The following is a 27540-nucleotide window of genomic DNA, read 5'->3' on the forward strand; positions in this document are numbered from 1 at the left end:
GGGGGCTTCCGAGCAGGACAGCCCACAGGACCAGAGCTGTGTGGTGGGGTGGAGGGAATATCAGAGGCCAAAGGGAGCAGCTCCTTCCCCCTCCTTCCGGGGGCTTCCCCCCCCCCTGGCACCACTGTCCTTGAGGCTCCTGGCTGTTCTCCTCCCCCTGGGCCTGGGCTTGATCCTGCTTGCGGCTGACCGGCAGTCCCCTGCCTGGGCCACTGGATGGCCTTCCCCCTTTCCTGTTCCCTCCCACAGTCACACCTCAGGGGCTGCAGGGCAAAGGACCACATGAGGTAGCTTATTCACTTCCTTGGAAGCCCCCGTTAGGCCCCACTGGGATCCAAAGCAGCCCGACGTTGTTATCCTCTCCTCCCCTTTGTCCTCCTAACAACTCCGTGAGGTGGGTAAGGCCGAAGGTCGCCCAGCATCTTCCTTGGCAGAGGGGGATTCAGACGGTCAATCTAACTGAGGCTCCATGCTGGCTCTCTAACCCGTTGCTTTAAGCAGCCCTGCCTCCTCTAGGACCTGTGGACTGACCCAGATGCCGGACGCAGGAGACCTCCCCCGTGCTGGGGTGCCGGCTGCTTCCTGGGCCCGTTGGCCTGTGAGCCAGGAAAGGGCCACGCACTTTGGGGCCCCCTCCTAAGGAAAAGGAGGCACAGCTGCTGAAGCCATGCGGATTGAGAGGGCCGCAGCACAGGGGGCCGGGAGGACTTGCGGACTCGTGCAGGGCTCGTGCTGCGGGCTGTGCAGAGTGAAAGCTGTACCTGCCCGCCAGTCCCAGCCCCTGCCCCTGCCCCCCCCCCCCGCATTGCTTGTCGACTGCCCTGCTGGCTCCCTCCCGGGCTTCTCTTCTGCCTTGCCTTTGAGAGCCCCTGGAAAAGGAACTGGCCCCTTTTCAGGCATGGCGCCCCAGAGGCAGCCGCTTGGCAGTTCAGTGACCCCTTTGCCCGCCCAAGTTGTGCGCCAACCAAGATCCGCCATTCTGCCGGGTGTGTCCACAGGAGGGCATGTTTCTCTGGGAGGAGGAAAGACAGGGGGAGGGGGGGGCTTTTTTGCAGGCAGAAGCCAAAGGGCAGCCGCCAAGGCAGGTGGGAGCTGGAACAGAGCCACGGAAGGCCCCTCGGGGCCTTTCGGCAGTCATTGTGGCCCCCAGCATCCCTTTTGTGGCTGGATAGACCAAGAGGGGTCACGGTGGGCCGGAGCCCAGCCTGCTGCAAGGCCACACTATGTGGTGGGTATTAAGTCTGCGGGTCCAGTGAGGACAGCCTCCAATTCTTCTGAACAGCTCTTTTTATTTAGCAAATCCAGCAACAAACTCCAAATACTGAACAGAGAAAAACAGGCAAACTCATGCAGCAGCTGCCTCCGATTGACCCTTAAGCAGAGCCATCCAATTGGCCCTAAGCAGAGCAATCCGATTGGCTCTAGCAGAGCGACCAGGTTCCTTTGATTGCTTAGTTCCTTGGCTAGCCGAGCCCTCATCTGCATCAGTGGCCAAATGGCCACCGACATAACAGTGGGGACGACCCCTGCGGCCCACCAGTCCCAGCACAGGAGAGGCAACGGGGGGGGGGGGGGCGGCGGGAGAAATCCAAAATAGCAGCAGCAGCAGCCGCAGCTGCAAATGGAGCCACCAGCCATTCGGTGCCGGGATTCATGCCTAGGGTGAATAGAGGCCTCCTTGGGTGTGTCTCCCCCCCCCTCCATTTCCGATCCCCAAATGGGGGTCGGATGGACAAAAGGTCTAAAATTGATCAGGTGTCTGTCAAAGATTCAACCCGGGCTTTTCCATGCGTTGCAGCCAGATCCCCCTGCAGCTCTTCTGCGGTTCTGCTGTTTTCTGCCTTTGCTTTCTGAAGGCCAAAGTGGCAGAAGGGGCTTTTGTAGCCCTGCTGAGCCGTGTGGGCAGAGGGGCTGTGTCTTCTGTCCACGCCCAGGAGGACCCTGCTTCCAGGTCCTGCAGCCCAGGAGCGATCCTGAATCCCGTCGGTCTCCCTGGGGGCCGGGGGAACTCCTGCCCGTGGCTGGATCGTGCCTCTCACGCTTGGTGTACAGCAGCAGGGAGTTCCTTTGTGGCTTAGAGGCCATCGGTCGGCAGCCCCCCCTCCCCCCGCCCACTGGTCTCTCTGGAAAGGAGGTGGGGAAGGGAAGGGCAAGGAGGGGGAGGCCAGGTGCTCGGACTAATCAATAGGTAATATTGTCCATGGCCTTACAAGTGATATTGTACTCGGTTACTGTATATAATGCAGTATTGATTATATCATATTGTATAATCACCTAGAAAGAGACCTATAGAACTGCCGGGAGAGAGGCAGCCAATGAGAGGAGGGCTGGCAGATGACCCTGAAGGGCCCTGCTAGGCGTGGCAGGACGGGAGGGAGAAGAGCCATCGGACAGAGCTGCCCGTGGTTTCCACAGCGGCTTAGCAGAGCGGGGAAGTGCCCCCCGGAAGTGCCTCTCACGCTGCTTGCCCCGGGTGCCACTCGAAGGGCTCCTGGCTTGGATGTGCTCTCCTTGGGCCATTCTTCACAGTGGGAGTCCAGACGTCCCTCCTGTGCTCGGACACAGCCCAGAGGGTCCCCGGCGGAGGCAGGGCCCTGAACCCACTGGAAGGGGTCACTGCGGGACGGCAGGGCCTGGAACCCTCCCTGGAAGGGCAGGAAAGCGCAGAGCCCCCCAAAGTGCCTTCCTGCCAGGAGAACGGGGACACATCGCTGGGGCAGGCCTCACTAAAGCCCTGTTTTCTCTCTCTGTATCTCCCAGAAGTTTCCGAGGGCTCCGTCCCCAATGGCGACTCCCAGAGTAGTGTGGATAGTTTGCGGAAACACCTTCGTGCCGACACCTTCACGCAACAGCAGCTGGAAGCTTTAGATCGAGTCTTCGAGCGTCCTTCCTACCCGGATGTCTTCCAGGCCTCAGAACACATCAAGTCTGAGCAGGTGTGACCCCCGGGAGGAGCAGCGGGGGGGGGGGGGAGGCAGGCAGGCAGGCAGGCAAGCAGGCACCCAACGGAGCAGGAGCAGGAGCTGCAGGAGAGCTGCCCTTTTGGACAGAGAACTGGCTGGCCAGCCAAGGTGTCTGTCCGGAGAATGGACACGGCATGAGGCAGTCCCTCAGCAGGACTCTCGGAGCAGCCATGGGGCTGAAGCTGACATCCATCCCCTTCTCGTTCGTAGAGAAGGGCAAGAGCATTGCCAGTCCATGTCCCCCCAGGCCCAGGACGCTTTTTTCCAGACACTCACAGACCCACTCATGTCTGCACCTCCCCCTCCCCCTCCCCAGCCCCGCGGGGAAATGCACCTATGAATCCCTAGGCCTCATGCGTCTGGCCCAACAGGGCTTCCCACTCACATGTACAGGCCTGGCTGGAGACACAGAGCTCCCCCTCCTGCCTCCTGCCTCCATGCACATGCGCGCTAATGCCGACCCCCCCCCCCCACACACACACACCCAGAATCCTGCCTTTTTGTATGCATGCACATGGCTTTGTAAAGAAGCCCCACTTGATGCCACTCGGATGCACGAAGGGTTGTGACCAAGACTGCAGCGGACTCCTCTTGGCCAGCAACCCTGCAGGGAGGGACCCCTGGAGGCTTCGTCTGCCCTGAGCGTGGCTCTGCAGGCCCCCCCCCCCCGGGAAGAGTCTGTGCTGAATTCACCCCACTCCCACCCCCTGTCCCTCCCCAGCAGAGAGCTTTGGGGAGACGCAAGGGGGTCCCTTTGGAGAGTCAAAGGTGGATGAAGCATCTGTGATGGACGTCTGCAGACAGCCCTGCTGCAGCGGACAGGTCTATGTAGATCTTTAAAAAAAAGATTTTGACTGAACTTTCCGTGAATTGTGGTCTGTGTGGGTGGGCCAGTGGTTATGAATTTCCTGCATTCTGCAGGGGGTTGGACTAGATGACCCTGGAGGTCCCTTCCAACCCGAGGATTCCCTGAGGCTATGATTCCAAAGCCAATGGGATCCTGAAGTAGCGGATTCCTATCTAAGGCTCTAAGGTGGTCCCCACTGGGCGGATCCTGACATGCTCATCCTGCCCGTCCCCGGCTGCTAACCAGCAGTTTCCCTGGCAGGAGAGATGGCCGGAGCCCTGGTGGGGCGGAGCTCCTGGCGCCTCCTGCTGGCTGGTTGAGGAGGAGGAGCTCTGGCCTTCTCCGGGGCTTCCTCTCCTCCGTCCTGGGAGGGCCAGATCCACACTCCTCCTTCCTCTGAGGGGGCTTCGGAAGGCCGGGCTGCTTTCCTTGGCATTGGCCTCCCCTCCTCTCCCCCCCCCGACACACAGCCTTTATCCCCAAAGCAGTTTGTCTTAATACAAAGATCAAAAGGCTTTTAAAAGTACCCCGAGTGGAAAAAGTAGCCGCAGACGCGGAGGCTGGGCTGGCGCTGGGCTCCTGCTTCCCCAGGTCCCCGAGTTTATTACAATGAATAACCTTTATTTACTTTCATTAGACTATTAAACATCAGCACAGCCGTTCTTCCCCCAGAAAGTCTGAATGGGGCCCATAAAGCAAATCCAGAGCCTAATTGAGTTCATTTTAATTTCTCTCCGATCACAGCGAATTACTCTGGTGATAAATCAGGGGGCAGCCTCACCCCCAGCAGAAAGCCTAATTTGCAGCTAATTACAAAACTGATTTCTACAGCAAGATCAATACAAGAAGGAATTGGAAATGACTCGGCAGTCGCGGCCGGCCAGGGCGGGCAGCCGGAGGAGGGCAGCCAGGAGGGAGTTGGCACGGCCAGGGGGGGCCAGGGGGAGGGAGGAACACAGCGCAGAAAATCAGTTTTAATTTAATGTAATATTAATCAGAACAACTTTTCCGGCTTTTTTGTCCTCTCTTCCAGTCCCTGTGTCTGGCTTGGGGGGCACACAATGCAAAGGCAATTACCCCTGCCTCTTGGACAGGACAGCCTTTCAAAGGCAATGAGGCTCCCCCTCCCCTCCTTCTGTTAGCCATGTGGCCAGCCCCTGCCCCAATTTCATACCCCAATGCACAGGAGCTGGGGGGAGCCAGAAGAGCCCTGCGCTCGCTCCCTCCCTCCCTCCCTGTCTCTCTCGGTAGCACCCAGGCACAGCCCCTCCACTGCCCGCCTTCTGGCAGGACCAAAGCCCCAGGGAGCCAGCAGCCACCCTTCCCTCTGCCCAGCAGAGTCATCAGGCAGGCAAAATGACTTGAACAGGAGGAGGGCCGCCTCAGCCCCCCCCCCCCCCCGCCCGCCCCTCGTAGTTGCTCCACTGGGCAGCTTCATCTGCTGGGGGACCCAGGAGAATTGGGCCAAAGAGGAAGGGCCATTGTATTTGCAGGGAGGACACAGAAAATGTGGCCTGGCCCCCTCTCCTCACCTCTTCCCTGCTTGCCTCCATCTGTGCAGGGGCTGCATCCCCCCCCCCCGCCCTCCAGCCCATCCGCGGAGAGCTAGCGGTCTTTTCTGTCTTCCCCAGGGCAATGAATACTCCCTCCCAGCTCTGACGCCTGGCCTCGATGAAGTCAAGTCGAGTTTAGCCACCTCTGCTAATCCAGACCTGGGGAGCAACGTATCAGGACCCCAGACCTACCCCGTAGTGACTGGTAAGTGGCCTGCCTTGTGCGCAGGGGCTCAGCCAGGGGCGCCCTGGGCAGTGGGGGCCCGGGAGATGTATTCTGACTGCCCCCCCCCCGCCAAGGAGAAAGAGGGAGGCAGCGCTGGGGGCTGCTAGAGCGGCAGGATGACAGGTGTCCTCGGCTGTGAAGAATTTCGGGCTCGTGTGTATTTATGGACTTTGTTTTATATATGTCATTTATATTACAAGCCGCTTGAGCAACAGAAGGAAGGAAGGAAGGAAGGAAGGAAGGAAGGAAGGAAGGAAGGAAGGAAGGAAGGAAGGAAGGAAGGAAGGAAGGAAGGAAGGAAGGAAGGAAGGAAGGAAGGAAGGAAGGAAGGAAGGAAGGAAGGGAAGCAGTTAATAAATATTTAAAAGAAATCATCTCACTGGGTGCCCTTGGGCCAGTCAGTCATAGGCAGCCTGACCTACCTCGCAGGGTTGTTGTGAAGAGAAAAGTGAGGTGGGGAGAATGCGGCGTCTCCTATCCTTTCTCTCCTGACTCTTGACCCAAACCGCACCTATTGGGCATCTCACGGGATAAATAAACCCCTAAAATGACCCCAGCCACTGTTAAAACAAGGACCGCACAGTCAACAGGAAGCAGCTTTCCCCGACACAGAGTGGAAACCTCGGCTTGATCAAGATCCCATTTTTTGGGATGTTGGGTCTTCCCATTTTATTTTACTTGTAGCCGAGCCTGCCCCAAGCACCCACAGGCCACGGGCAAAATGTGTGCTGGACAAAGATATCCACATCCGAGGGGCCGGAAAGATCGGCTGTGTTGTTCAGGGGATCAGCTGGCCTGGGTCGCAGCCCCCCCTTCTCGGAATTAGGGCTGATTGTCTGTGTGGTGGAGCCAGGGGAGGGTGGGTTTGGGGAGGGGAAGGGAGGGGTTGCCCTCCAAAGGGCCATTTTCTCCAGGGGAATTGTTCTCTTCCGCCTCACGCTCTGTGGTGGTCCCTGGAGGTTGGCCTTTCCGGTGCTCCAGGCCTTGCACGGGGGCATCTGCCAGGGCCCACTCCTTGCCGGCCTCCCCCTGCAGGCTCTTTCCCAGGGCAGGCGGAGGGCTTCGGTTCCTCTGTCGGGAGCTTTGGGCCAGCACCAGCCTGCTCTTTCGGAGCCCGCACAGAGAGGGGGTGGGCACTCCCAAGGGTCATTGCCCAGGTCCCAACGTAAAGGCACTGGGAGCGTGTCCATGAATCAGTCCCTCGCTGGACAGTGTCCCGAGGAGGACGAAGACGTCCCCCCCCCCATTGTTCTCACTGCCTTGTTTCCCTCTCCGCCCGGAGTTTTGTGTTGATCTTGCCTGTGAGCCTATCCATCCTGAGCACGTTTAATTAAAGCGCACTGCCACGCATGCAACCGGCCACCATCAGCATGTTGTTGGCTGCAGAGGGAAGCACCAAGGCCTGGTGGGGGCGATTGCTGACCACGATGCCTCTCCCACCCCTGCAGGCCCAGGCCCAGGCCCAGCCCTTCTCCACCAGGGAAAGTGAAGCAGGAACTATCCACCGGGGGATCAGGGCCCTGCTGTAGAGATATGCCAAGGGCCAGTTTTGCAAATCCCCCAAAGTGGAGGGAGGAGAGAGGGCAGCCATGGGAGGGCTGAGCAGGCGAGGTGGGCTGGGCCTGCCAAAATGCACACTTTCCCAGACGGAAGTCACGCAAACACGTCCCAAGAGCCACCGTCCCCAAGCGAGGGTGCCCAACCAAGCTGCAAAGGGAGCGGGAAAAGCAAGTGGTCGGGGGAGAGGCTTGGGTGGGCTCTCCCCTCACCCCCGCTGGGCATCAGCCTCCGTGAGGCGGTGGCCTAACTAGGATGCCTTCTGGGACTCTGCCTGGTCCTGCCGACCTTCATCGTTGAGGCAGGTGAAGGCATTTGGTGGACCCACTCCCACTTGGAAGAGCAGCCGCTGTCGGTGGGGTCTCCACCCACGGACAGGCTGGTTCGCTTTTGCTCAGGGAGGGTCAGCCCCCAGGATCCCCCAGGATCACATGATGAGATGATAAACAGACAAACAAACACATAAATACAAGAGTTACTTCTTTTACAGTGATAAGACAAAGTAATGGACTGAAAGTCTATGCATGGCTGTGGTCCAGGGGAGCTAAACAGAACTGCCCTGTTCAGAGACCATTTAACTCTGAAGGCATTTCCGCACATCACTTTAAAAAGCGTTATGCCAGGGCTGAATGGCAAAGGGCCTCCGAGCCCCTCCGCACTTTTTCTGCTCTCTCGCCTTTGTCTGCTGTCTTTTCGCGGGTCTCACCCTCCACATCGGCTGCTGGAAATGGCGGAAGAGAGCAACGTGCCTTATCCGCCTGTCAATCAATGCAGGCAACCAATCCTTTTTCTCCATATTTTAAATGCCCCACGATGCCCACTATTTTTTTAAATGTATACTTCTCTGTTGAAACATCTCTGCATAGAATCATAAATGCATAGTGAGGTACCAGCATCAACACCCATTTTAAAAACAGGCTCTAGAAAGAGGCAGCGGGTGGGAGGGCTCCTGCAGAGTGGGGCAGCCCAGCCACTGAGCACCATGGAGTCCCCCCCCCCCTCAAATAAACAGCAGCAGTCCAGCCAGGTGAACTGGGAGACCAGGTCGAGTGGAGCAGGGGGAGCTAGCCTCCCCCCCACACACACACACACACCCCTATCTGCCAGCTCTTCCTCCTCCCTGCCTAGTGCCTGAAAGTGGCATGAAGGGGGAGGAGGATGGGGACATGGAAGACCTGTGGTTGACCCTTAGTGGGGAGTGCCCTCTCCCTACTGCATTCACGCCCCCACCTGAGGGCCATGGGGGGGGGGTTGCCCAGTGGGTATCCACACATGAACTGGGTATTATTAGGGCTGCAGATGATCTTTTGAGTGCCTGTACATGAAAACTTATACCTTGAATAAAACTTTGTTGTTCTTAAAGAAGGAGAGATGGTTTTTAAACCCCACTTTTCATTGTCCAAAGGAGACTCCAAGCGGCTTCCCATCGCCTTCCCTTCCTCTCCCCACAACAGACACCCTGTGAGGGAGGTGGGGCTGAGAGAGTTCTTACGGAACTGCTCTTTGAGAATAGCCCTAACAGGACTGTGACTAGCACAGGGTCACCCAGCAGGCTGCATGTGGAGGAGGAACGGGGTATCCCACCCAGCTCTCCAGATTAGAGAGCTGGCACCTGTGCCATTGGATGCAAACATTGTCCCACTAACATGGGAGCATTTCTCCTGTCCTGTGGAGGAGGAAGGGGGGGGGGGTGAAGAGTCCTGGGTTCATCCCACCCCACTCCCTACTTGGGGCAGTGGACCCCCTCTGTCTCCAGCAGTGGATCCCCTGCTGCTCCGTCCTTTCCTCTGGACTTCCCTCCCAGAAGGGAAATCGCTGTGGCCTTGAGCAGGCTGCTAATAGTCTCCAGAGGGTTGCCATCACCTGGAGATCTCCTGAAGACCCCCAAACTGCAGAGGACAAAACAGCAGTCGTGTGGCATTGTGTCCCCACTGAGCCCCCCAGGCTCCACTCCCCAGTCCCAAAGGTTTTCTCCGCCCAGAGTTTGGAAGGTGTGCTCTGCCACCCCCCACCAGGAGCCAGAGGGGATGAGAGCCTTGCTGCTTCTCTGGGCCACCCCAGGGGACATGCAAGGTGGAGCTGGATGCTGTCCCACTTCCAGAAGCTGTTTTGGAATGGGAGGGGGGAGGGGGGGGTTCCAAGCTGCAGCACTCCCTGGGGGGTGGAATCCAGCCCTCTCTGCCCTGGTGAAGGCAGCGCTGCCCACGGAGCCATTGATGTCTGGGGTCTGCCAGTGCCATCCCCGTGCCTCTTCTCCGGCCACCAAAGTGCGGCTGGTGGTGGTGGTGCTCAGGGCAGGTTGACCGTAGCCCCTTCCTTGGCGTAGCCCCGACCTGTCTTTCCTCCCTGCTCCGTGGAATAGCTTTGGGTAGCCCTAATTGCCCACCCCTGCCGACCCACTCACTTCCCCTCGGGCTCCCCAGCAGCAGCAAGGGAAACGCACAGAGCAAGCGGGAAATGGTCAAAATGAGGCGTATTTTTCGTGAATGGAAGAAGCTTTAAAACCTTGGGAATTGGGCTCCTCTTGCCAAGAAACAAGGCGAGGGAGATGTAACTGGAAGGTTCTCGTGGACCTTCGTTCTCTTTTGCCCACATAGTGGAGGGGTGAAAGTAATGGATGAAGATCTGGGAGAACTGGGTTCAAACTTCCCTCTGCCCTGGAGCTCCCTGGGCGACCTTGGGCCAGTCACTCCTCCCGTCTCTCTGAACCGAGCCTGCCTTGCAGGGATAGTGTTGTGAGTAGACTGTGGCTTGAGATCTCTGTGGGAGAAACCAGTGTGGTATAAATATCTAGACAAACCAGTCGAGATGTAGACAAATCCTATCCCACTTTCCTTCCAGGAGGCTTCAGCGGCCCTCCCTCCCTCCCTGGTGCTGAGACCTGAGGGCCGCGTGGGACGGCCTGGCCCCTTCCCCTGGAGGCCTTGCCAGGGATGGAGCCCGGGGCCTTCTGGATGCCCGGCCCCTCCTCCCGTGCTGCGGCAGCACAGGTCCTCTTGCCTTTGTTGGCAGCACGTGTGCCCGTGTGTGTGCCATGGGGCCTCACCGTCTCCCAGACAGGCAAGCTCTCCGTGGCTCCCGGGCAGCTCTTGCGGGATCCTCCGATGGGCCCCTGGGCAGAAGTGTTGGCTGCTCAGCCGGCAGCCGCTGCCCCGGAAGGCCTTGGCAGGCAGAGCGGATGTCTCTCCTGGCCCCGGAAGCCGGCTCCGCTCCGGTCCTGGAAGGGCCCCAGCCCGCTTGGGATCGCTCCTTGAGGATCCATCTGCTTCCAAGAGGGAGGGAAGTTCATTTCAGGCCCAGCTTGAGGTTCCCAGGTGGCCGCTTAGCGCGAACATTGCAATCTGGAGGCGACTTTCCAATCAGGCACCGAGCAACAAAAAGCAGGCGCCATTAACACTCGGAGTTGAGCGCCAGCAGTAATGAGGGGGAAATGCAGCGAGTGGAAATTAAGAACACCCATTTGGGGAGGTGTGGGGAATGAGGGGGAGGGGGAGGTGGGGGAGGGTTGAGCTGGGTTTAGGCTGGGATCCAGCGCTTGGATTAATGGTGCCATTACCCAAGACGGGGACGCAGATAATGTTCGTTCTTAAAAACGTCTTTCCTGGCAATTAAAGAGCTGCAGTTATTGATTGTTATTGATTTTATGTCTCCCAATTTGCATAATCTGTTAAAGATGAATGATTCATGATGTGTTTATTATAGGAATGGACAGAGGAATTTTTTTTGGGGGGGGGGGTGAGGCCTCCCAAAGGACCCTGAGCACGAGATCCAAGGGTGCCTTAGCGGAAGGGCTCTGTGACGGAGAAGATGGAAGATGCCCTTTGGGTGGCCCCGTCAGGGGACTGGCTGGTGCTCCTCCTGCCTCCACTTCCCTGCCCTGCAGCCCTCTGGCCACAGGCTTCCCTGCAGGAGTCCTGCAGGCACTTTGCAAAGAGCCTTGGCATTCTGCCAGCTGCAAGGGAAACAAAGACTTGAGTACAGACAGTTGAGCAAAGAGCAACAGTTATGAAGGCCTCGTAACAGTGGCCCCGGTCCTCTGTAAGGAACGCCCAAACGGGGTCTCTGTCTCTTCCTGGTGGCAGCTTCGGTGTGTTTTACAGCAGGGAGGAGCCGGTGTGCTTTTGGGACCTGAGCAGACAACGCAGGGTGGGATTCTCCCAAAGTATGCAGCCCCATCTTGGATAAGGTGACCAGATGGTCCCACTTTTGGAGGGACATCTGGGGGCACCTGGCAAATAGTACTTATATTACAATACTATTTTTGTGTTCTATGAAACTTTCTGTTGCTCCATGTAGATAGACCAAATTTTTAATTCAGACCCCCCCCCCCCCCGGGGTCTATTGTGTCCCGCTTTGCCAATGTTAAAATCTGGTCACCTTACTCTCTTGGAGCAGGAACAAAACCCTGCCCCGGCCGGTCCCTTTTCCAAAGTGGAGCGTTCACCTGTCGAAAAGTAATGGGCCAGAGGGAAAGAAGAGACCAAAGCAGAAGGATTGGGGGGGAAGGGGGGGCAAAGGACAAGCCCCCTGTGGAATCGTAGGAATGGAAAAGGAGCTGGAGGGACCTGTGAGAAGCAGCAGGCGGGTCTGTGAGCACAAACTCTGAACGGCCAAGGCCGAAGAAAGGCGGAGGAGGAAGGAAAGAGGAGCTGCCATTTCCTGCTCCCCCCTCAACTCTGCTCTCCTCCTCCTGACGGTGCCTTTTGCAAGGGCCGGAAGCTTCATTTTGGCCACGGCGGGGCAATTTGGGCAGGGGTCTCCCGGGGGCACCTGGATGGAATCTTGGTGTGAGGCTTCTGGCAGAGGGGTGGGCTTGGTGGGCCAGGGCCTCCCCCCCCCCCCCGCGCCCCCTTCTGGCCTGTGTGGACTGGGGCTGCCAGGCCTGGGCGGGGGAGGGGGGCCTCCTGCAAGAGGAGCTTTGAGGGGGGAAACAGCAGCGTTGGCTGAATGGCTACATCACTTCTGAGGGGAAACCCAGCAGTGACCCAGGATGCTCTAGGACTCCCTGGGCTTTCCCCGGGAGCGATGGAGCCAACGCTGCTGCTGCTGCTGCTGCTTTGCAGAACCTCTTGCAGGCGCTGACACGTTCCCCAGAAGCGACGTAGGGGTGCCGCCAACATCGGCTGCCCCAGGCCCCCACCCCCACCCCTCCCTCACATGGCCTGGTGGATCCCGGAGTCGCCTGTCACTCACACGCCCTTGTTCTTGGCTGAAAGGAGTGTCTTATGGGCCAGAACATGACCTTGTTTTTTTTAAGTCAGTTCTGCCTGCACCCAGAGCATACGCAATCTTTCTGGAGCATTTACATCAAAAAGGCTAGCAGGATTCACACACACGCTTTAAAAGGCTGTGATTTGGGACCTCCCACAGTGAGGAAAAGAACGGCTCTTTTTTGGGAATGAGGAAGGAGCGCTGGACATTAGTATGTCTGACATTCAAGAGGACCAGGCGATGCAGGTGAAATCGCATTATTGGCTGGGGAGGTTTCAGAGCTCCCATTGGTCCGTTCTGGGGACCCACCTGGGGTGGGATTTGGCCCCTGGCAAGAAGACTTCGGGTGGTCTGACCTGGGGGCCATCGGTAGCAATCACGAAAGGTTGAAATGTGCTTAACGGCCGTCATCTTAACTGAGTGTGGTTTTAGAAACAGGCCTTCTTGTTCACAGGTCAAAGTGTTTAGGCACATCTAGAGATGGCCATAGCCAAAGGACAGTGTCTGGGTGGCAGGTTAACATGGATAGAGAGGTTGTCGAGAGGCATTTAGCTGCACTGGATGAGTTCAAATCCCCTGGTCCAGATGAAATGCACCCGAGAGTACTCAAAGAACTTTCCAGAGAACTGGCACAGCCCTTGTCCATCATCTTCGGGACCTCTTTAAGGACTGGAGATGTCCCGGAGGACTGGAAAAGAGCAAACGTTATTCCGATCTTCAAAAAAGGGAGGAAGGATGACCCGGGAAACTACAGACCAGTGAGTCTGACCTCTGTTGTGGGGAAGATAATGGAGCAGATATTAAAGGGAGCGATCTGCAAACATCTGGAGGACAATTTGGTGATCCAAGGAAGTCAGCATGGATTTGTCTCCAACAGGTCCTGCCAGACCAACCTAGTTTCCTTTTTTGACCAAGTAACAGGTTTGCTGGATCGGGGAAATTTGGTTGATGTCATTTACTTGGATTTTAGTAAAGCTTTTGATAAGGTTCCCCATGATGTTCTGATGGATAAGTTGAAGGACTGCAATCTGGATTTTCAGATAGTTAGGCGGATAGGGAATTGATTAGAGAACCGCACTCAAAGAGTTATTGTCAATGGTGTTTCATCAGACTGGAGGGAGGTGAGTAGCGGGGTACCTCAGGGCTTGGTGCTCGGCCCGGTACTTTTTAACATATTCATTAATGATCTAGATAAGGGGGTGGAGGGACTACTCATCAAGTTTGCAGATGACACCAAATTGGGAGGACTGGCAAATACTCCGGAAGATAGAGACAGAGTTCAACGAGATCTGAACACAATGGAAAAATGGGCAAATGAGAACAAGATGCAATTTAATAAAGATAAGTGTAAAGTTCTGCATCTGGGTCAGAAAAATGAAAAGCATGCCTACTGGATGGGGGATACGCTTCTAGGTAGCACTGTGTGTGAATGAGACCTTGGGGTACTTGTGGATTGTAAACTAAACATGAGCAGGCAGTGTGATGCAGCGGTAAAAAAGGCAAATGTCATTTTGGGCTGTATCAACAGAGGCATCACATCAAAATCACAAGATGTCATAGTCCCATTGTATACGGCACTGGTCAGACCACACCTGGAGTACTGTGTGCAGTTCTGGAGGCCTCACTTCAAGAAGGACATCGATAAAATTGAAAGGGTACAGAGGAGAGCGACGAAGATGATCTGGGGCCAAGGGACCAAGCCCTATGAAGATAGGTTGAGGGACTTGGGAATGTTCAGCCTTGAGAAAAGGAGGTTGAGAGGGGACATGATAGCCCTCTTTAAGTATTTGAAAGGTTGTCACTTGGAGGAGGGCAGGATGCTGTTTCTGCTGGCTGCAGAGGAAAGGACGTGCAGTAATGGGTTTAAACTTCAAGTACAACGATATAGGCTAGATATCAGGAAAAAGTTTTCCACAGTCAGAGTAGTCCAGCAGTAGAATAGGCTGCCTAAGGAGGTGGTGAGCTCCCCCTCACTGGAAATCTTCAAGCAAAGGTTGGATACACACTTTTCTTGGATGCTTTAGGATGCTTAGGGCTAATCCTGCGTTGAGCAGGGGGTTGGACTAGATGGCCTGTATGGCCCCTTCCAACTCTATGATTCTATGATTCTATGATTCTATGATTCTTGAACAGGAGTTTTCTTGCATAGGCCTCATTTCATGTCTGAAGCACTGAGCCAGCCGACGGGTTCTCGAGCCGGGATGCCTGTGCCCGGGGGCCACCGAGCCGTTCTCAGGCCAGGCCGAGAGGCAGAAGCTTGGCCGGCCCAGGCGAGAATGGTTTCATCGGGTCTCGGAAGCTAATCCTGGAGGGTCCTTGGACGGGAGACCCCCAGGGAAGCCCCGGGCCGCCATGCAGAGTCGGCAGCGGCAAACTACCTGTGTGTAGCTTCTTCCAGAAAAGCCTCTGAGGGGTTGGCAGAGATGGCCTGTGATTTGAGAGGAGTTCCACTGCCAGGCTGCTGGATGGACAGAGCCCTCCTCCCAGATCGCCCTGCTCTCGAGTGCTTGTCCTTTGCCCCCCGAGACTCGTTCCTGGGGGTCTGCCCACCCCCCGCCTGCCCTTGTCCGCTTCCTCCGCGCCACAAGCCTCCGAGGAGCGCCAGAGAGCCTTCCTTGCCAGGCCTGGGCGGGCGGGTCACCCCAGAGATGCTGCCAAGGAAGATCAGCCTTAACGAGGCTCCGGCTGCTCAGGACAAATAGCTGGCTGGTCTCTTAAGCCTCCTGGGCTTTGCTGGGCCCAGCCGGGCCCATCGGGAGGGCTTTAGACGGCCTTTCAGGAGGAAATCCTCTCTCCGGCGGTGGGCAGAGAGGAAATCCAGGCCGCGGACTGAAGTGGGCTAATGGTCCAGCAGCTTAAGCAGCCTGTTCTGCCGGAGATTATCGCTTCACTTATACAGGGGCCTGACAAATGCTGCAGGATAGAAGGGATTAGGGATAGCAGGGAGGAAGAATGTGGGGCTGTCAAAGAGAATTGGGGAGCTGGGGGCCTCGGGGCTGAGAGAGGGGCTCTGCCTTTCCTGGGGCCTGCCCAGAGAGGGGTCCCGGGCCGGGTCACCAGCTGAATCTCCCCAGAATCACAGCCAGTCTCCAGACGACGGGGGTCGGTTGTTGGGGTGGGGACACACACACACACACACACACACACACACACACACTGTGGCATGAGCTCCCTCCCTCCCCAACCTCCACCCTCCCGTCTTGGCCCCCAAGTCTCCAGGGACTGCAAGCCTCCCTTGCTGTCAACCTGGCTGTGGGGAGGGGGGGGGGCTGGCCTCGATGCCAGTTCAGTGGCCCTCTTCTCAGCAGGGGAGGCGTTTGCTTGGAGCCCCCCTGAGTCTCCCACCTTCAGCCACATCTCTGGCCAGTGAAGCAGGTCCCTTCTGCAGAGACAGCATGATGTTAGCAGGGAACAGGTTTTTGTTTTTAATGGAGGAGACGACAAGATTACAGAAGAAGACAATGTCCCAAAAGATTTCGGGAGACCCAGCCTCCTGCAGGATGTATCCTTTCCGTTTTATGAGCCTTCGGGTGAACGAATGAGCGAGCGAATGACGAATGCACAGGACTGGCAATGCCACAGTGAGGCTCTCCATGAGACTCGTAGGCAAGAGATGAACACAACAGCCATAGCAGCCGTGTCCCCATCATCCCAGGCCACTGAATCTGCAGCTGTTCTGGACAAACACACCACCTGCCTCCGGTTCCAGCAGGGAGAATTTGGGCTTCCTCCTGCTCCAGGAAGGAGAGTGATGCTCAGCGCAAGGCGGGTGTTCAGTACAGTGGAGAGGGTGTTTTGTGCATTTGTGTCCTGGTTTTCCTCTGGGAAGTGACGGCCATCTCTTACCCAGTTTGTTCTTTCTCCCCCTTGGTCTGGTTCCACTCAGGTCGGTTTCCCATCTGTTGCTGACGACTGCTTGAGGGCAAAAAGGTGAACGAGTCGAGGGGAGCTTTCTGTGTGTCCAGCTCCCTTCTGCCCCTCTGTGCCCCCCTCAGACACCCGGGTGCTTAAAGGGTGTGTTTGCATGTGGGATGACAGGTGACGTCGGGATTCTGATGCCCCCAAGCGCAAGGTATCCTGGTCCACCCACATGTTCCGGAGCCAATAATTCTGCGGCCTGAAAATCCCCACTTTATATTAGTGATAGGAAGTTTGTAAATTTTTGCCAATTTTGTCTAGCTGTGATGATGATGATGATGATGATGATGATGATGTCAGCCATTCAGTCGTGTTTGACTTTTGACAATCCCATGGCTCAACTGTTGCGACATTTTTTCGATCTTGCACCACTTATTTTAGTTGATTAGTGCTCTGGCCGGGGTCCCTCTTGATCGTGTCCAACCACCGTGTTCTTTGCCGGCCTGGTTTCCTTTTTCCACTGACCCGTCCTAGCATGACTGCTTTCTCCATTGAGTAGGATCACTTGAGATGGCCAAAGGAACTGAGCTGGAGTATTCTGGTTTTGCCATATCAGACTTTATGCGCTGTAGTGCTCAGGATGGATGGTAAAATGGTAGAGCCAGCTTGGTGTCAGTAGAACCAGCTTCTTCAGTAATCTCAGGGCTCTCTCAGCCTCCCCTCCTTCACAGGGTGTCTGTTGTGGGGAGAGGAAAGGGAAGGCAAGTGTAAGCCGCTTTGAGTCTCCTTCAGGTAGAGAAAAGTGGCATATAAGAACCAACTCTTCTTCTTCAGTAATCTCAGGGCTCTCTCAGCCTCACCTCCCAAACAGGGTGTCTGTTGTGGGGAGAGGAAAGGGAAGGCGAATGTAGGCTGCTTTGAGACTCCTTTGGGTAGAGAAAAGTGGCATATAAGAACCAACTCTTCTTCTTCTTCTAAGGCAGGTCTCGGTATTTATTTAGAAAATGTATGTGCTGCTTCACCAAAGGCCTGTTTGAAACAAGTCTCACAGTAAACACATTAAAACAACTTTCACAAAATCATCAATATTAAAACAAGCCATAAAAATATCACTGAGTAGCTTGAAATGAAATTCATAAAACAGTCACCTGGCTAGAAGGGGTGCATAGAATTGTTTTTTTAAATAGATGGACTCTTTGATTCAACTTTTGGCTAAAGAGAGGCAGACCATTTCCCTAAATATGAGTCTTGCCCTGAGGATAGGGCATATAAATTAAGTCTAGGCAAACTTTCCTGGACATGAATGCCATTGGGAGCTCGTATTTTGCATCCCGTTTTTAACTACCCGAAGGAGTCTCAAAGTGGCTTACAGTCGCCTTCCCTTCCTCTCCCCACAACCGACACCCTTCGAAGTGGGTGAGGCTGAGCGGGCCCCGAGAGAGGTGAGGAGGAGGGGGCCCAAACTCTATACCACGCTCTATACCACTTAAGCTCTATACCACGCTGACTTGGGGAAGCAGCTGAACTGAATTTGACTTGTTTCAGGGCAAACACGCATACGGCCGGCTTTCCCATTGGCGTGTTTATGGAGTCAAGTGGTGAATGGGTAACTCTTCCCTTGAAGGAGGTGCAGGTGTTTATCCAGATGTGTTCCGCCAAACAGCCACCTGCTGCCAGGGGGTTGTGGTTGTGGTGGGGCTGGGGCTGGGGCTTGGGCCAGTCACCCCCCCCCCCCATGTGTTCAACCTCACAAGTCTGTTGCAAGGATGAGGCAGGAAAAGGGAGCGCTTTGGAGGAACGTCGGGAGATGATGGTTGTGAGCACGGCCTGAAGTAGCGAACCCCGTGGCTTGGCAGATGTCAGCTCTGACGGGAGGCCTCCTGGCTTGCCCCTCTTTTTCACTGTGCTTCTGCCACAACGAGCTCTCCCTCTTTTTCCCCTTTAACTACCCGAAGAAGTCACAGCTTACAACCCCCTCCTTTTTTCCTTGATAGGTCGTGACATGGCCAGCACCACCCTGCCTGGCTACCCACCCCACGTCCCACCAACTGGACAGGGCAGCTACCCCACCTCCACTCTGGCCGGAATGGTGCCTGGTAAGTCCCTCCTTGCTTGATGCCCTTGCAGCAGCTCCAGCCAGGGTCAGGCTAGAAGCCAGATGAGCCCCCGGTGCTGCTGAGGCTCCTGGCTTTATGGGCCCCCCCCACCACCACCACCAAGACAGGGCCTAGTTTGCCACCCAGTGTGGCTCCCCCATTTGCTCCTTCCTCTGACTTCCCTGCTGCTGTTGCTTCCAATCCACGGCTGGGGGAGGCCCTTCCACAAAGCAAAACTGTCACATGGACATTCTTAATGCACTGAATGCCAAAAACAGCTGTGCACAGAAAGGTTATTGTAGAGGAGTCAGAGGGTGAGAGTCAGATGTTGACATGTCCAAAACAGCCTGGAAACACGTTCTAAACTTTGAGTCCATTTTGCTTCAAGTTGTGCAAACAAAAGCTCTTGGACTGGCTATAAGTCGCTAGGATGTAATCAAAGGAAAGCAGATTCTTGCAGACGGGAGACCATCTTCCGTGAGGAGGTTGTCCATGTGGGTGTGCTAGGAGGGCTCTCCTCATTCCAGTCCCCGTCTCTGATTTTTACCCCTGTGGTTTGTCCTCCCTCACCATGGCCGGGTCTCTGGTCTTGGGGACAGCCTGGCCATTGGACCAATCCTGAGGAACGGGGACGTCCCTGGGGAGCCCAGTTGGCCAGTCGGGTGGGGTACCCGCTCTAAACCTGGATTGCGTAGGAGGGGCTAGGGGCTCTTCCTTTTGTTATGCCTTAGAAACCAGGCCCACAATAGCTGGGGCTCTGCCTGGGCCCACAGTAGCCAGGGGTCTTGTTGTGGCTGGCCCTTCTCATCCCCCTGCCACTCTCTCCTCCTTGGGAATTTTCCTGGCACATCCTGGATCTTAGCAGGGTCCATTTTGTGGCGATGGAGCAGAGGGCATGCAGGAGCAGCCATGATGCGGGTAGATCGTTCTAAATGCATTCCAAAACCTAAATCTATTCTATTGGGCTTATTTTATTGCATCAGCTGCCCCAAGACGGTGAGGAGAGGGATGGCCCTTACCTCGAAAAAGATATAGACAGAAAGACAGACAAGAACGGGCCCCCCAAAAAGAGCCAGCTGCAAGAGAACTGAAGGGAATCCAGGCCCAATGAGGGAACTGCACGTGTTCCATTTGGGACTGGGGAAGGAGATTGCTGAGTTCCTCTTGGTCACAGCTGAGCTCCTTCCCCAGTGGCTCACCTGGTCAAAAAACCCACTCAGTTGCCCCCCACACCACTGGCGACAGGCGCGTCTGTGGCTTTCCTGTGATGGAAGCACCTGGACAGCCCAAAGGACGGGTCAGTCCATGGTCCTGAAACCGTCCCTTGTGAGCCGTCCTCTGACAACCTTTTGCTCCTAGAGGGCAACTGCCACCCTCTGCTTCAACCCCCCCCAGCCCCCCCCCGGAGAACTGAGCCCCGAAATGGAGGCAGTCAGCATCGCTTCTGGGGGGAAATCTCAGTGGGGCAGAAGGAGGGAAGAGGTCTGACCCCCCCCCCACACACACACACACAGCCTGTCACACCTGCCGCCCACCAAGTGGGGCCCCCATTGGTGTAGAGTGGCGTGGGGTTGCTAACCTCCAGGTGCTGCCTGGAGTGTTCCTGAAATTGGCATGATCCTTTATGAAATCAGAATCAGTCCCTCGGGGGCCAATGGCAGCTCCGGCGGGTGAGCTCTGCGGCGTTATTCCGCCCTGAGGGGCAGCCCCTGCCCAAGCCTCCACCACCTCCACCAGGTTCACCTCCCCCCATCTAGAAGGGGCAGGCTGTGTCCAGCATGGCGAGGGCTGAGGCCCCTGCCCCTCTTGAGGGAGGGCCCACGGGCCCCTTGGGCCTTCTCCCGCGAGGTCATCACCGCAGGCGGAAGTGGCACCCATGGGGCCAGCAAGCCATTGGCCAGCCATCCCTGACAGGACCTGGAAGGAGCCTGTGTAGGCCCACGCCTCCGTGGGGCCAGTGTAGAATCAGGATCACCCCAAGGGCCCCCCCCCCGCACCCTCCTGACAGGGGCTCATCCTATCTCCTCCTGAAAACTTCCAGCAAAGGAGATTCCCTTCCTGGGTCCAGAGAAATACAGACGTGGGGGGGGGGTCCTATTTCTTCCGTGCCAACTGCAGAATTTCACTGCTCTCCCTTCGTTCCCTTGCTTCATTGGGCGCTATATGAATGAATGACCCCCCCCCTCCCCTTGCTCTTCCCAGGGAGTGAATTCTCCGGAAATCCCTACAGCCACCCTCAGTACACGACCTACAATGAGGCTTGGAGGTTCAGCAACCCTGCCTTACTAAGTGAGTATCCGCTGAGACCTGCTGCTCTCCCCTGGCCCCCCCCCCCATATATCTCTCTCTCTCTCTCTCTCTCTCTCTTTCTCTTTCTCTCCTTTCTGCTTGTCTCCTTATTTGTTTCTAGCTTGCGAGAAGGAGCCCCCTTCCTCCCCCTTGCTCTTCCCCTTGGCCACTGGAGGGGCACAGGCTGGCCTGCCCTTCTTCGAGGGTCATCCAGAGAGCCCATCTGACGTGGGCTGAGAGCACTCACGCATCCCTGCGGCTTATTTCCCCTGGAATCTGAGTGTGCCCTGAGAGCCATTGTTTCCTTTGCAGTGGACCCAGGACACTCAAACACATTTTCCCCTGGCAGCCCCCCCCCCCCCCCCAGCAGCAGCAGCATCTCCCCTCGGCCACTTCCAGAGACACTGGATGGGCCCCTCAGGCGGGACCCTGCTGCCCACCCCATGAGCCCCCGCGGACTTACAGACACAAAAGCACCATGCACGCACAGCATGGCCGCCCCAGACTTTCGCTGCTGCTCAGGCCCCCCTTGCCCCCCTGCTGCGGTGGTCATCATTGGGGAGGGATGCCTGAGTCCCCCTTGAGTGCCCCCTTGGGCCACCTGGTGCCCTCCCCAAAGGGGCTGCCTGCCAGGAGGACGTGGCAGGAGAAGGGCTGCTTCCAGGGGCAGGCCTTGGCAGGACAATGGGCAGGGGATGGTCAGGCGGGAAGCAAACAAAGCCTCCCTGCTAAAGCCTTGAGTGTTTGGCTGATATTTTCTTCCAGCATTGTCCACGTTTGGGTACTGAGTACAAACAGAGCTGTTGAAAGCCCCTCCTCACCAGCTTAATCACAGACTCACAGAAGAGTCGGGGTCTCACAGAGGCCATCTAGTCCCACCTCCTGCTCAACGCAGGATCCACCTCAAGCATCCATGGGAAGCGGCTGTCGAGCCAGTGCTGGAAGCCCACCGGGAGGAGCAGCTTGGGAAAGGCCACGCTTGGTGGAGGCTAGAAACAGACGGCCTCGTTTCAACAAGCCCGGCAGGTGACCTGAACAGGCACAGTGGCCTGCAGTGGGCACTCTCGGGCCACAACCACTGAGGATAAACACACTTGGCACGTTTTTTGTAGGGTTTCAAAACCCCACATAACTGATTAGGCAAGAAGGCCATTCAGGGTGCGCTTGTGGGGAAGCCCCCCCCCCCCTCCCCTCCTCATACAATCTTCAGTTTTCTTAGGAACTTGGGTCTCGCCCCAGTTGTGGCTCTTCTTCTTTCTTGAAAAGCACCAAAACAGGGATGTGCACCTCAGTTTGGCTGCCTCGGCAATCACCGAAGCCTGAGGCGGCAGGTAGGCAGGAGGGCAGCATCATGGCACGGCCGCCCCTCCTCTCCGCCCCATGGTGCTGGCCACCTACCCACCACCTGGGGCCTCGGTGACCTCCAGGGCAGCCGAGCCGAGCCGAGCCGCACATCCCTACACCAAATGCACGTGCGCACACGGGGCGGAGGGCATGTCTGTGGGAGAAGGCCATGTGCTGCAGGGGCAGTTGCTCGCTGAAGAGCGAGAAGGAGGCATTCCCGCAGCACTGGACGGGCGTGGCACCGGAGCCAGCTGCAGGGTGGTGCATCTGTGGCCACAACCGTGACCTTCCCGATCCAGGAACCGTTCAGCTGCGACCACAAGACCCAGTTACAGGAATGGCAGCTTAGGAAGTGTGCATGGTGCCACTTTGGAGAGACTGGCGTCCTGGGCGGTGGGAAGTCAGGCGCTTGGCTGGCACTGGGTCAAGGCCCCCTTCAAGAGCCTGGGTGTGGCTTTGGGGGCCTCCCTGCCTACAGAGCTGTCCTGCTGGGGCTGCACTTGAGGCCAGAAGTAGCATCTCATTCTAACAGCCTCTCTCGCCACCCCCCCCCCCCCCCGCCAGACCTTGAGTGAAACTGTGTTGGCCTTAAAGGTGCCACCGGTCTCGAAATCTGCTCTGCTGCTCCAGGCCAACCCAGCTGCCCACTGGAATCAATCTCCAGAGAGCTGCATTGCTAATTCATTGGTATTGCTATTATGGGATGCCCTTTCTCAGCGCTTCCTTTCCAGGCATCCTCTGACCCACTGCAGGCGACAAGCACTTTTGCAGCCCAAACGTAGCAGGGCGAACCCTGACCGTGGAGGCAGGCAGGCAGGCAGGCAGGCAGGCAGGCAGGCAGGCAGGCAGGCAGGCAGGCAGGCAGGCAGGGAGACAGGCCCTGTCCAGCCAGGCCCCTCCGTGGCTCAGCCTTTTGCTGCAGTTCAAACGTTTTTCCGGCAGAAATGCTCATTTGCCAGTCGAGGGAATGAGGGCTATGAGGTATGTCCAGTGCTGAAAGTACGATGGGTGTCACTTTGTTTGTGAGGATGGCCACGTGTGGCAGGACCATGCTTCCTCCTCCCAAGGCTTTGAACCACCATCTGAAGGCCCTTGAAAGAAGCTGGTGGAGCAACGGCCAGCCATTGGTTTGGACCCTCCAGCACTGCAGGGTTTGCCATAGAGATGGCTCTGTTGCCTTGCCAGGGTGCACCCAGAGCTTCCAGGGGTACAGAACCACCATCCAGTGGCAGCCAACCTCTGGCCACCCCAGCAAGGCCAGGGGGCAGGAGCCATCGCTGTCTCCTGCAGAACCTTCCTGGACGGTCCCCCTTCCAAAGGCAGGCCCTGCACGGCTTCCAAGATCCAACTCGACTGGGCCGTGCCATGCCCCCCCCCTCCCCTCCACCCCCCTCCCCTCCCCGTGATTTCAGGGCCTTTCTTGGTACTGCCCCAAATAAACGCTGCCCAGCTCCTCGATGCCAGTGGCAGAGGCCCTGAGAGCATGTGCTGTGCCAGTTCCATTCCGCCGCCTGCCCGCCTGCCAGATCAGCCGCTTCCATGGCCTGCTTCCCACGGCCTGGTTGTTGTCCCCTCCCCAAGACATCCTTTTGAGTCTGTGGCCTCCCAGAGTGTGTGCAGCCCTGGCTATTAATCAAGGCTTGGGAGAGGAGCAGGTCTTCCGCACAGGAATGAGACACGTGTTTCTTCCCTGGTCCTGACTAGCCTGGGAGCCATCCCTTGGGTAATCGGGTACTTTCAACCCTGTGGACAGGGAGGGAGTTGAGCATTCAACCTGCACATTGGCCCTGAGCCAGGCCCAGCTCCAGGGGGGCATGATGCCTCAGCCCGAGAGCGCGTGGAGTGGACCTGGCGGGAAAGGCCCAAACACTCCCTGGGCAGGCTCTCAGGCCCCCCCCCCCGGCCTTCCACTATGGAGCAGGGCCAGCGAACCCAGCAGTGTTCCGTTCAGTCACTGCCTAGGCACAGACTATGCGGCCATCTCTGCGCTGTCTAGGAGCCATTGACGTGGTGCCCTGGGGTGGCCAAGATGTCCTCTAGCAGCCCCATCTTTCTTTCACAAAGCAAAGAGCTTGTCCTTGGCTTCCTCTCTGTGGAGCCAGAGGTGCTCCAGGAGAGGCCAACATTCACCCACCTGTACAAAACCAACCATGCTGGGGGGGGGGGGGATCCTGCCAGTATTTGGGCTCACAGACCATGGCGGCAACCTGGGGGTGGCACACAGGCCGTAGCCTCACAATTCCCCGACTGGCCACAGGATCAACAACTGTGCACCGTTGAATCCCCTCCCCGCCCTGAGTCCTTTTAATATCCCCTCAATCTTCTTTTAATTCCTCTCTCTCTCTCTCTCTCTCTCTTTCTTATTTTGTTTTCCTGTTCGTCCTTTCAACCAGTCCATTCTTCTCCTGTGTTAACTTTCAGGTTCCCCTTATTATTATAGTGCCACATCCCGGGGCTCCGCACCTCCCGCTGCTGCCGCTGCCTATGACCGCCACTAGTTTCCAAGGAAACCACGTCAAGCTGCGGGGCGACAGCCTAGGCCTCCATATTGTACCTGTCTGATGGACATTCCTCCGCCACTGGGAAGGACAAAGAGACTCTCTCCACGCCCCTCACCTGCCCACCCCGCCCTCCGCCCTCCTCCTTAGGACTACAGACCCCACAGGGATGTGCGCCCTCGCCGCCCCCCTGCCCCCAGACTGAGAAGTGTGGGACCCTTGCCATCCAGCCAGCTGCTCCCCCGTGGGCCAGTGCTCCGGCCTCTCTGGCAGTCTCCAGCACCACCACAGACTGACTGGGCGGGCCCCGTGGCCTGCTCCTGCGCTCTTCTGGCTCCAGGTCCTTTGACAGGAGGAATCGGAGCAACCCAACCTGCGCCATCTTCTTCTGAAAGGGTACCGACAGGAGTGGCCAAAGGGGAAGGCCACCCATCATTCCTGGTTCCCTCTGGAGGTTCAGTGCGAAAGCACCTCAAAATAATGAGCAGCCCCATTTCAGGAAGCCAGAGAGGGGACCGTGTGGGGCAGTCTGGCCGGGGGTGGGGTGGGTGGGGGGACACCTCTGCCGCGTGGTGCGTGCCCCACAAGGGTCTCTTCGCGTGCTGCGGTCCCTGAGGTGGGTCGAGCCACTTTCCCCTGAAGACTGACGTCATGTTCTGTTATAGAGCCTGGCCGACCAGCGACTGGCAGCCGGTCCCCAACAGCCCCCCCCCCCCCAGACCTCCAGACCCACGGTCCAGCCCGGCAGCAGGAGAGAGGGACACCAAACAGCCAAGCCCCAGGCAGAAAGGAGGTCTATATAAATAGCTCTATAAATATAACTGTTTGTAATGTTCAGTCCTGAAGGTCTGTAAGAAGGGAGAGAGAGAGAGAGAATGACACCCCCATTTCCCAAAAGGCAATAAGACCCAGCAGATCCCCCCCCCCAATGCCAAAAGGCAGGCCTATCCTTCTGGAGAATAAAGTTCCCCTTGGCCCCAGGTTACAGCCGGGTTCTGTTACGCACCAGAATGCCCGGGCCATGTCGCAGCCAGAGGCCCCTGTAGGTGGGCTCTGCCTTTTCCGTAATGGACCCCATTCTGTGGGGCTTGCAAAGCCTGCTGATTGTCAGGAGCCCCACAGCCTCCCTTCTCTGTAACCTGCTCATTCCAGGTGGGCAAACCAGCTTCTAAAAATCATTGGGTTGTGCTTGAAGAGAAGACCCCCAACAGTTGTCTGCTCTGGCCAAGGAGCCCCCCCGGGACGTGCTGGTGTGTTCCAGGGCCTGCAGACGTCACCCCAGTGCTGTGCATGTCACAAAGGCCTCCAAGTGGAAAATCATTGTCTAAATCTGCTTTTGGGTCTCTTCCGGGGGGGGGGGGAGGCACACACTGAAATATCAGGCCACTTGAAATGGGTCCTGTACCCTCCCTGCCTGGCTAGGACTGCTGCTTCCCTCTTGAGAGTTTAGAAAAGGATCCTAGCTAAAGACTCCCCTTAAAAAGAGAACAGTTTAAGGTGGCCCACTGGCTTTCAGTAAACGTGAGCTGCCAGGAGATTGGGAAGCCCTTCCCCGCCAGGGCCAGTGGCCGGTGGCCGGCCGTCTGTGAAGGCCCAAGGGGCAGCCCATCTCCCCGGCCGAGGGGGCCCCAGAAGACCGGCACGACACATTTAGAATCCTTCCCTTGGGGAAAACATTTAGGGGCGCACGGGAAGGGACGGCCGGGCCTGGCTTTCCTGCTGCCGCTGGCGTCACTCCTCCATCCGAGGCTGTCCGGCTTCCGAAGAGAGCGTGCGGCTCCACCCAGATGCGGCTGCCCAGCGGCCTTCCCACCACCGCCTCTCCAGAGCCCCCTGCAAATGTTTGCCTTGCATTGGCCAAAAAAGTTTCTTCTGTGGGCTGGTTTGAATTGCAGCTGGCGGGCTGCCTTGTCAAGCAGTATTATGGGGGGGAGGGAGGGAGGGAGGGGGGGAGGGGGGGTTCGCGTGCTGATCGCCAGCAGCCCCCAATGATCATGTCAATTCCCTTGGACTGACAAGGCAGGAAATGTGGGGACCCCACCCCTTATTTAATATTTTGTTACTTGCAGGGGGGAAGGGCTGGTTTGTAGGAAGACTCCTGTGTGTTCTGTGACGGCAATTCCTCTTGTATATAAGCCCATTCGCCATCCTCATGGTAGTGATTAACAATAACAGGCTCGCCTCGTCATGTAGATAAGGAACGCTCTGTCTGTACTGTTCACACCTCATTGTGTCCGCTGGAAACGCAGCTCGGTGTCCAATAAAGCACAGCACCCATTCAGGCCCCGGGGGAACAGCCCAGCCGACGAGGCCTTTTCCTCCCTGGGCTCCTCCAGCAGCCCCACCCAAAGTGGTTCGCCGTTTTCTCTCTCTTTTTTTTTTAAAATCTGAATGACAAAAGAAAAGTTAAAATACAGGGAAAGAAAAATGCAAAAAAAAATTGGATGGAAAAATCTCTATGCAAAAGGGGGGGGGGAGGTGTCTTTTCCATCTGTGCCCCTAAGCCCAGCCCCTTCCTCTCTGGCTGCCCCGATGTCTCCCTCCGCTGCTGTCCCTTTGCTTTCTCTGCCCTTCCGCACTGGGCTGTCCGACGGCCATCAGAAATAGGTGGATCAAGGCTCCACGGTTCTTTTCTTGGCTTTCTTTGGGCAGGCCTCTCCAATTTGTGCTTTCTGTTTTTCCCCAGCTGTATGATGGGAATAAAAAGACACCCTTACCTGGTGGGGGTATTGTGATTCTTCACTTCCTAGCCTTGGCTGAGTGTCTGGAGGCCTTTGGGGAAGAACCCTAATGAGGGTAAGGGCTGTCTCATCCCCCCTTTTCCCTCTTTTTGGTTCCTGACTCGGCCTCTTCCCCTCCCCCTTCACTGTACTGGCCCCCTCCCTCATTTCCTCCCCCAATCCACTGTATTGTTCTGCGGCTCAGTTCCGAATCAGTAGAAAGTCTATGTTGTCACTCCCTGGTGGGGAGAAGACCCTGCCGGCTCTTGCCGCCTACGAGGGACAGGACCAACAGCCTTCCCCACTGGCCAGAACCACTGCCTGCCCCTCAGAGGGTGACAGGCCAGGAGGAGAAAGGTTGATTCTGCACTTATTTTG

General features: G+C 56.9%; 1 protein-coding gene across 13 annotated transcripts in view; it reads left to right on the plus strand.

Moving 5' to 3' along the window:
• PAX2 (paired box 2) overlaps positions 1-26365 on the plus strand; it is a 125336-nt gene extending 98971 nt beyond the window's left edge. For 9 of the 13 annotated variants that reach the window (XM_077351106.1, XM_077351103.1, XM_077351104.1 and 6 more), the window contains 5 exons: positions 2761-2936; positions 5442-5568; positions 18210-18311; positions 20514-20600; positions 24385-26365. In XM_077351106.1, the coding sequence (XP_077207221.1) occupies positions 2761-2936; positions 5442-5568; positions 18210-18311; positions 20514-20600; positions 24385-24506 (614 nt within the window). In that variant the 3' untranslated portion in view covers positions 24507-26365. Of the gene's footprint in view, positions 1-2760; positions 2937-5441; positions 5569-18209; positions 18312-20513; positions 20601-24365 lie in introns of all 13 variants that reach the window. The other 4 variants (XM_077351105.1, XM_077351115.1, XM_077351116.1 and 1 more) reach the window with 1 other exon arrangement.
• Positions 26366-27540: the final 1175 nt, after the last annotated feature.

This window comes from Paroedura picta, chromosome 8, assembly GCF_049243985.1.
Source record: "Paroedura picta isolate Pp20150507F chromosome 8, Ppicta_v3.0, whole genome shotgun sequence".
NCBI classification, from domain to species: domain Eukaryota; kingdom Metazoa; phylum Chordata; class Lepidosauria; order Squamata; family Gekkonidae; genus Paroedura; species Paroedura picta.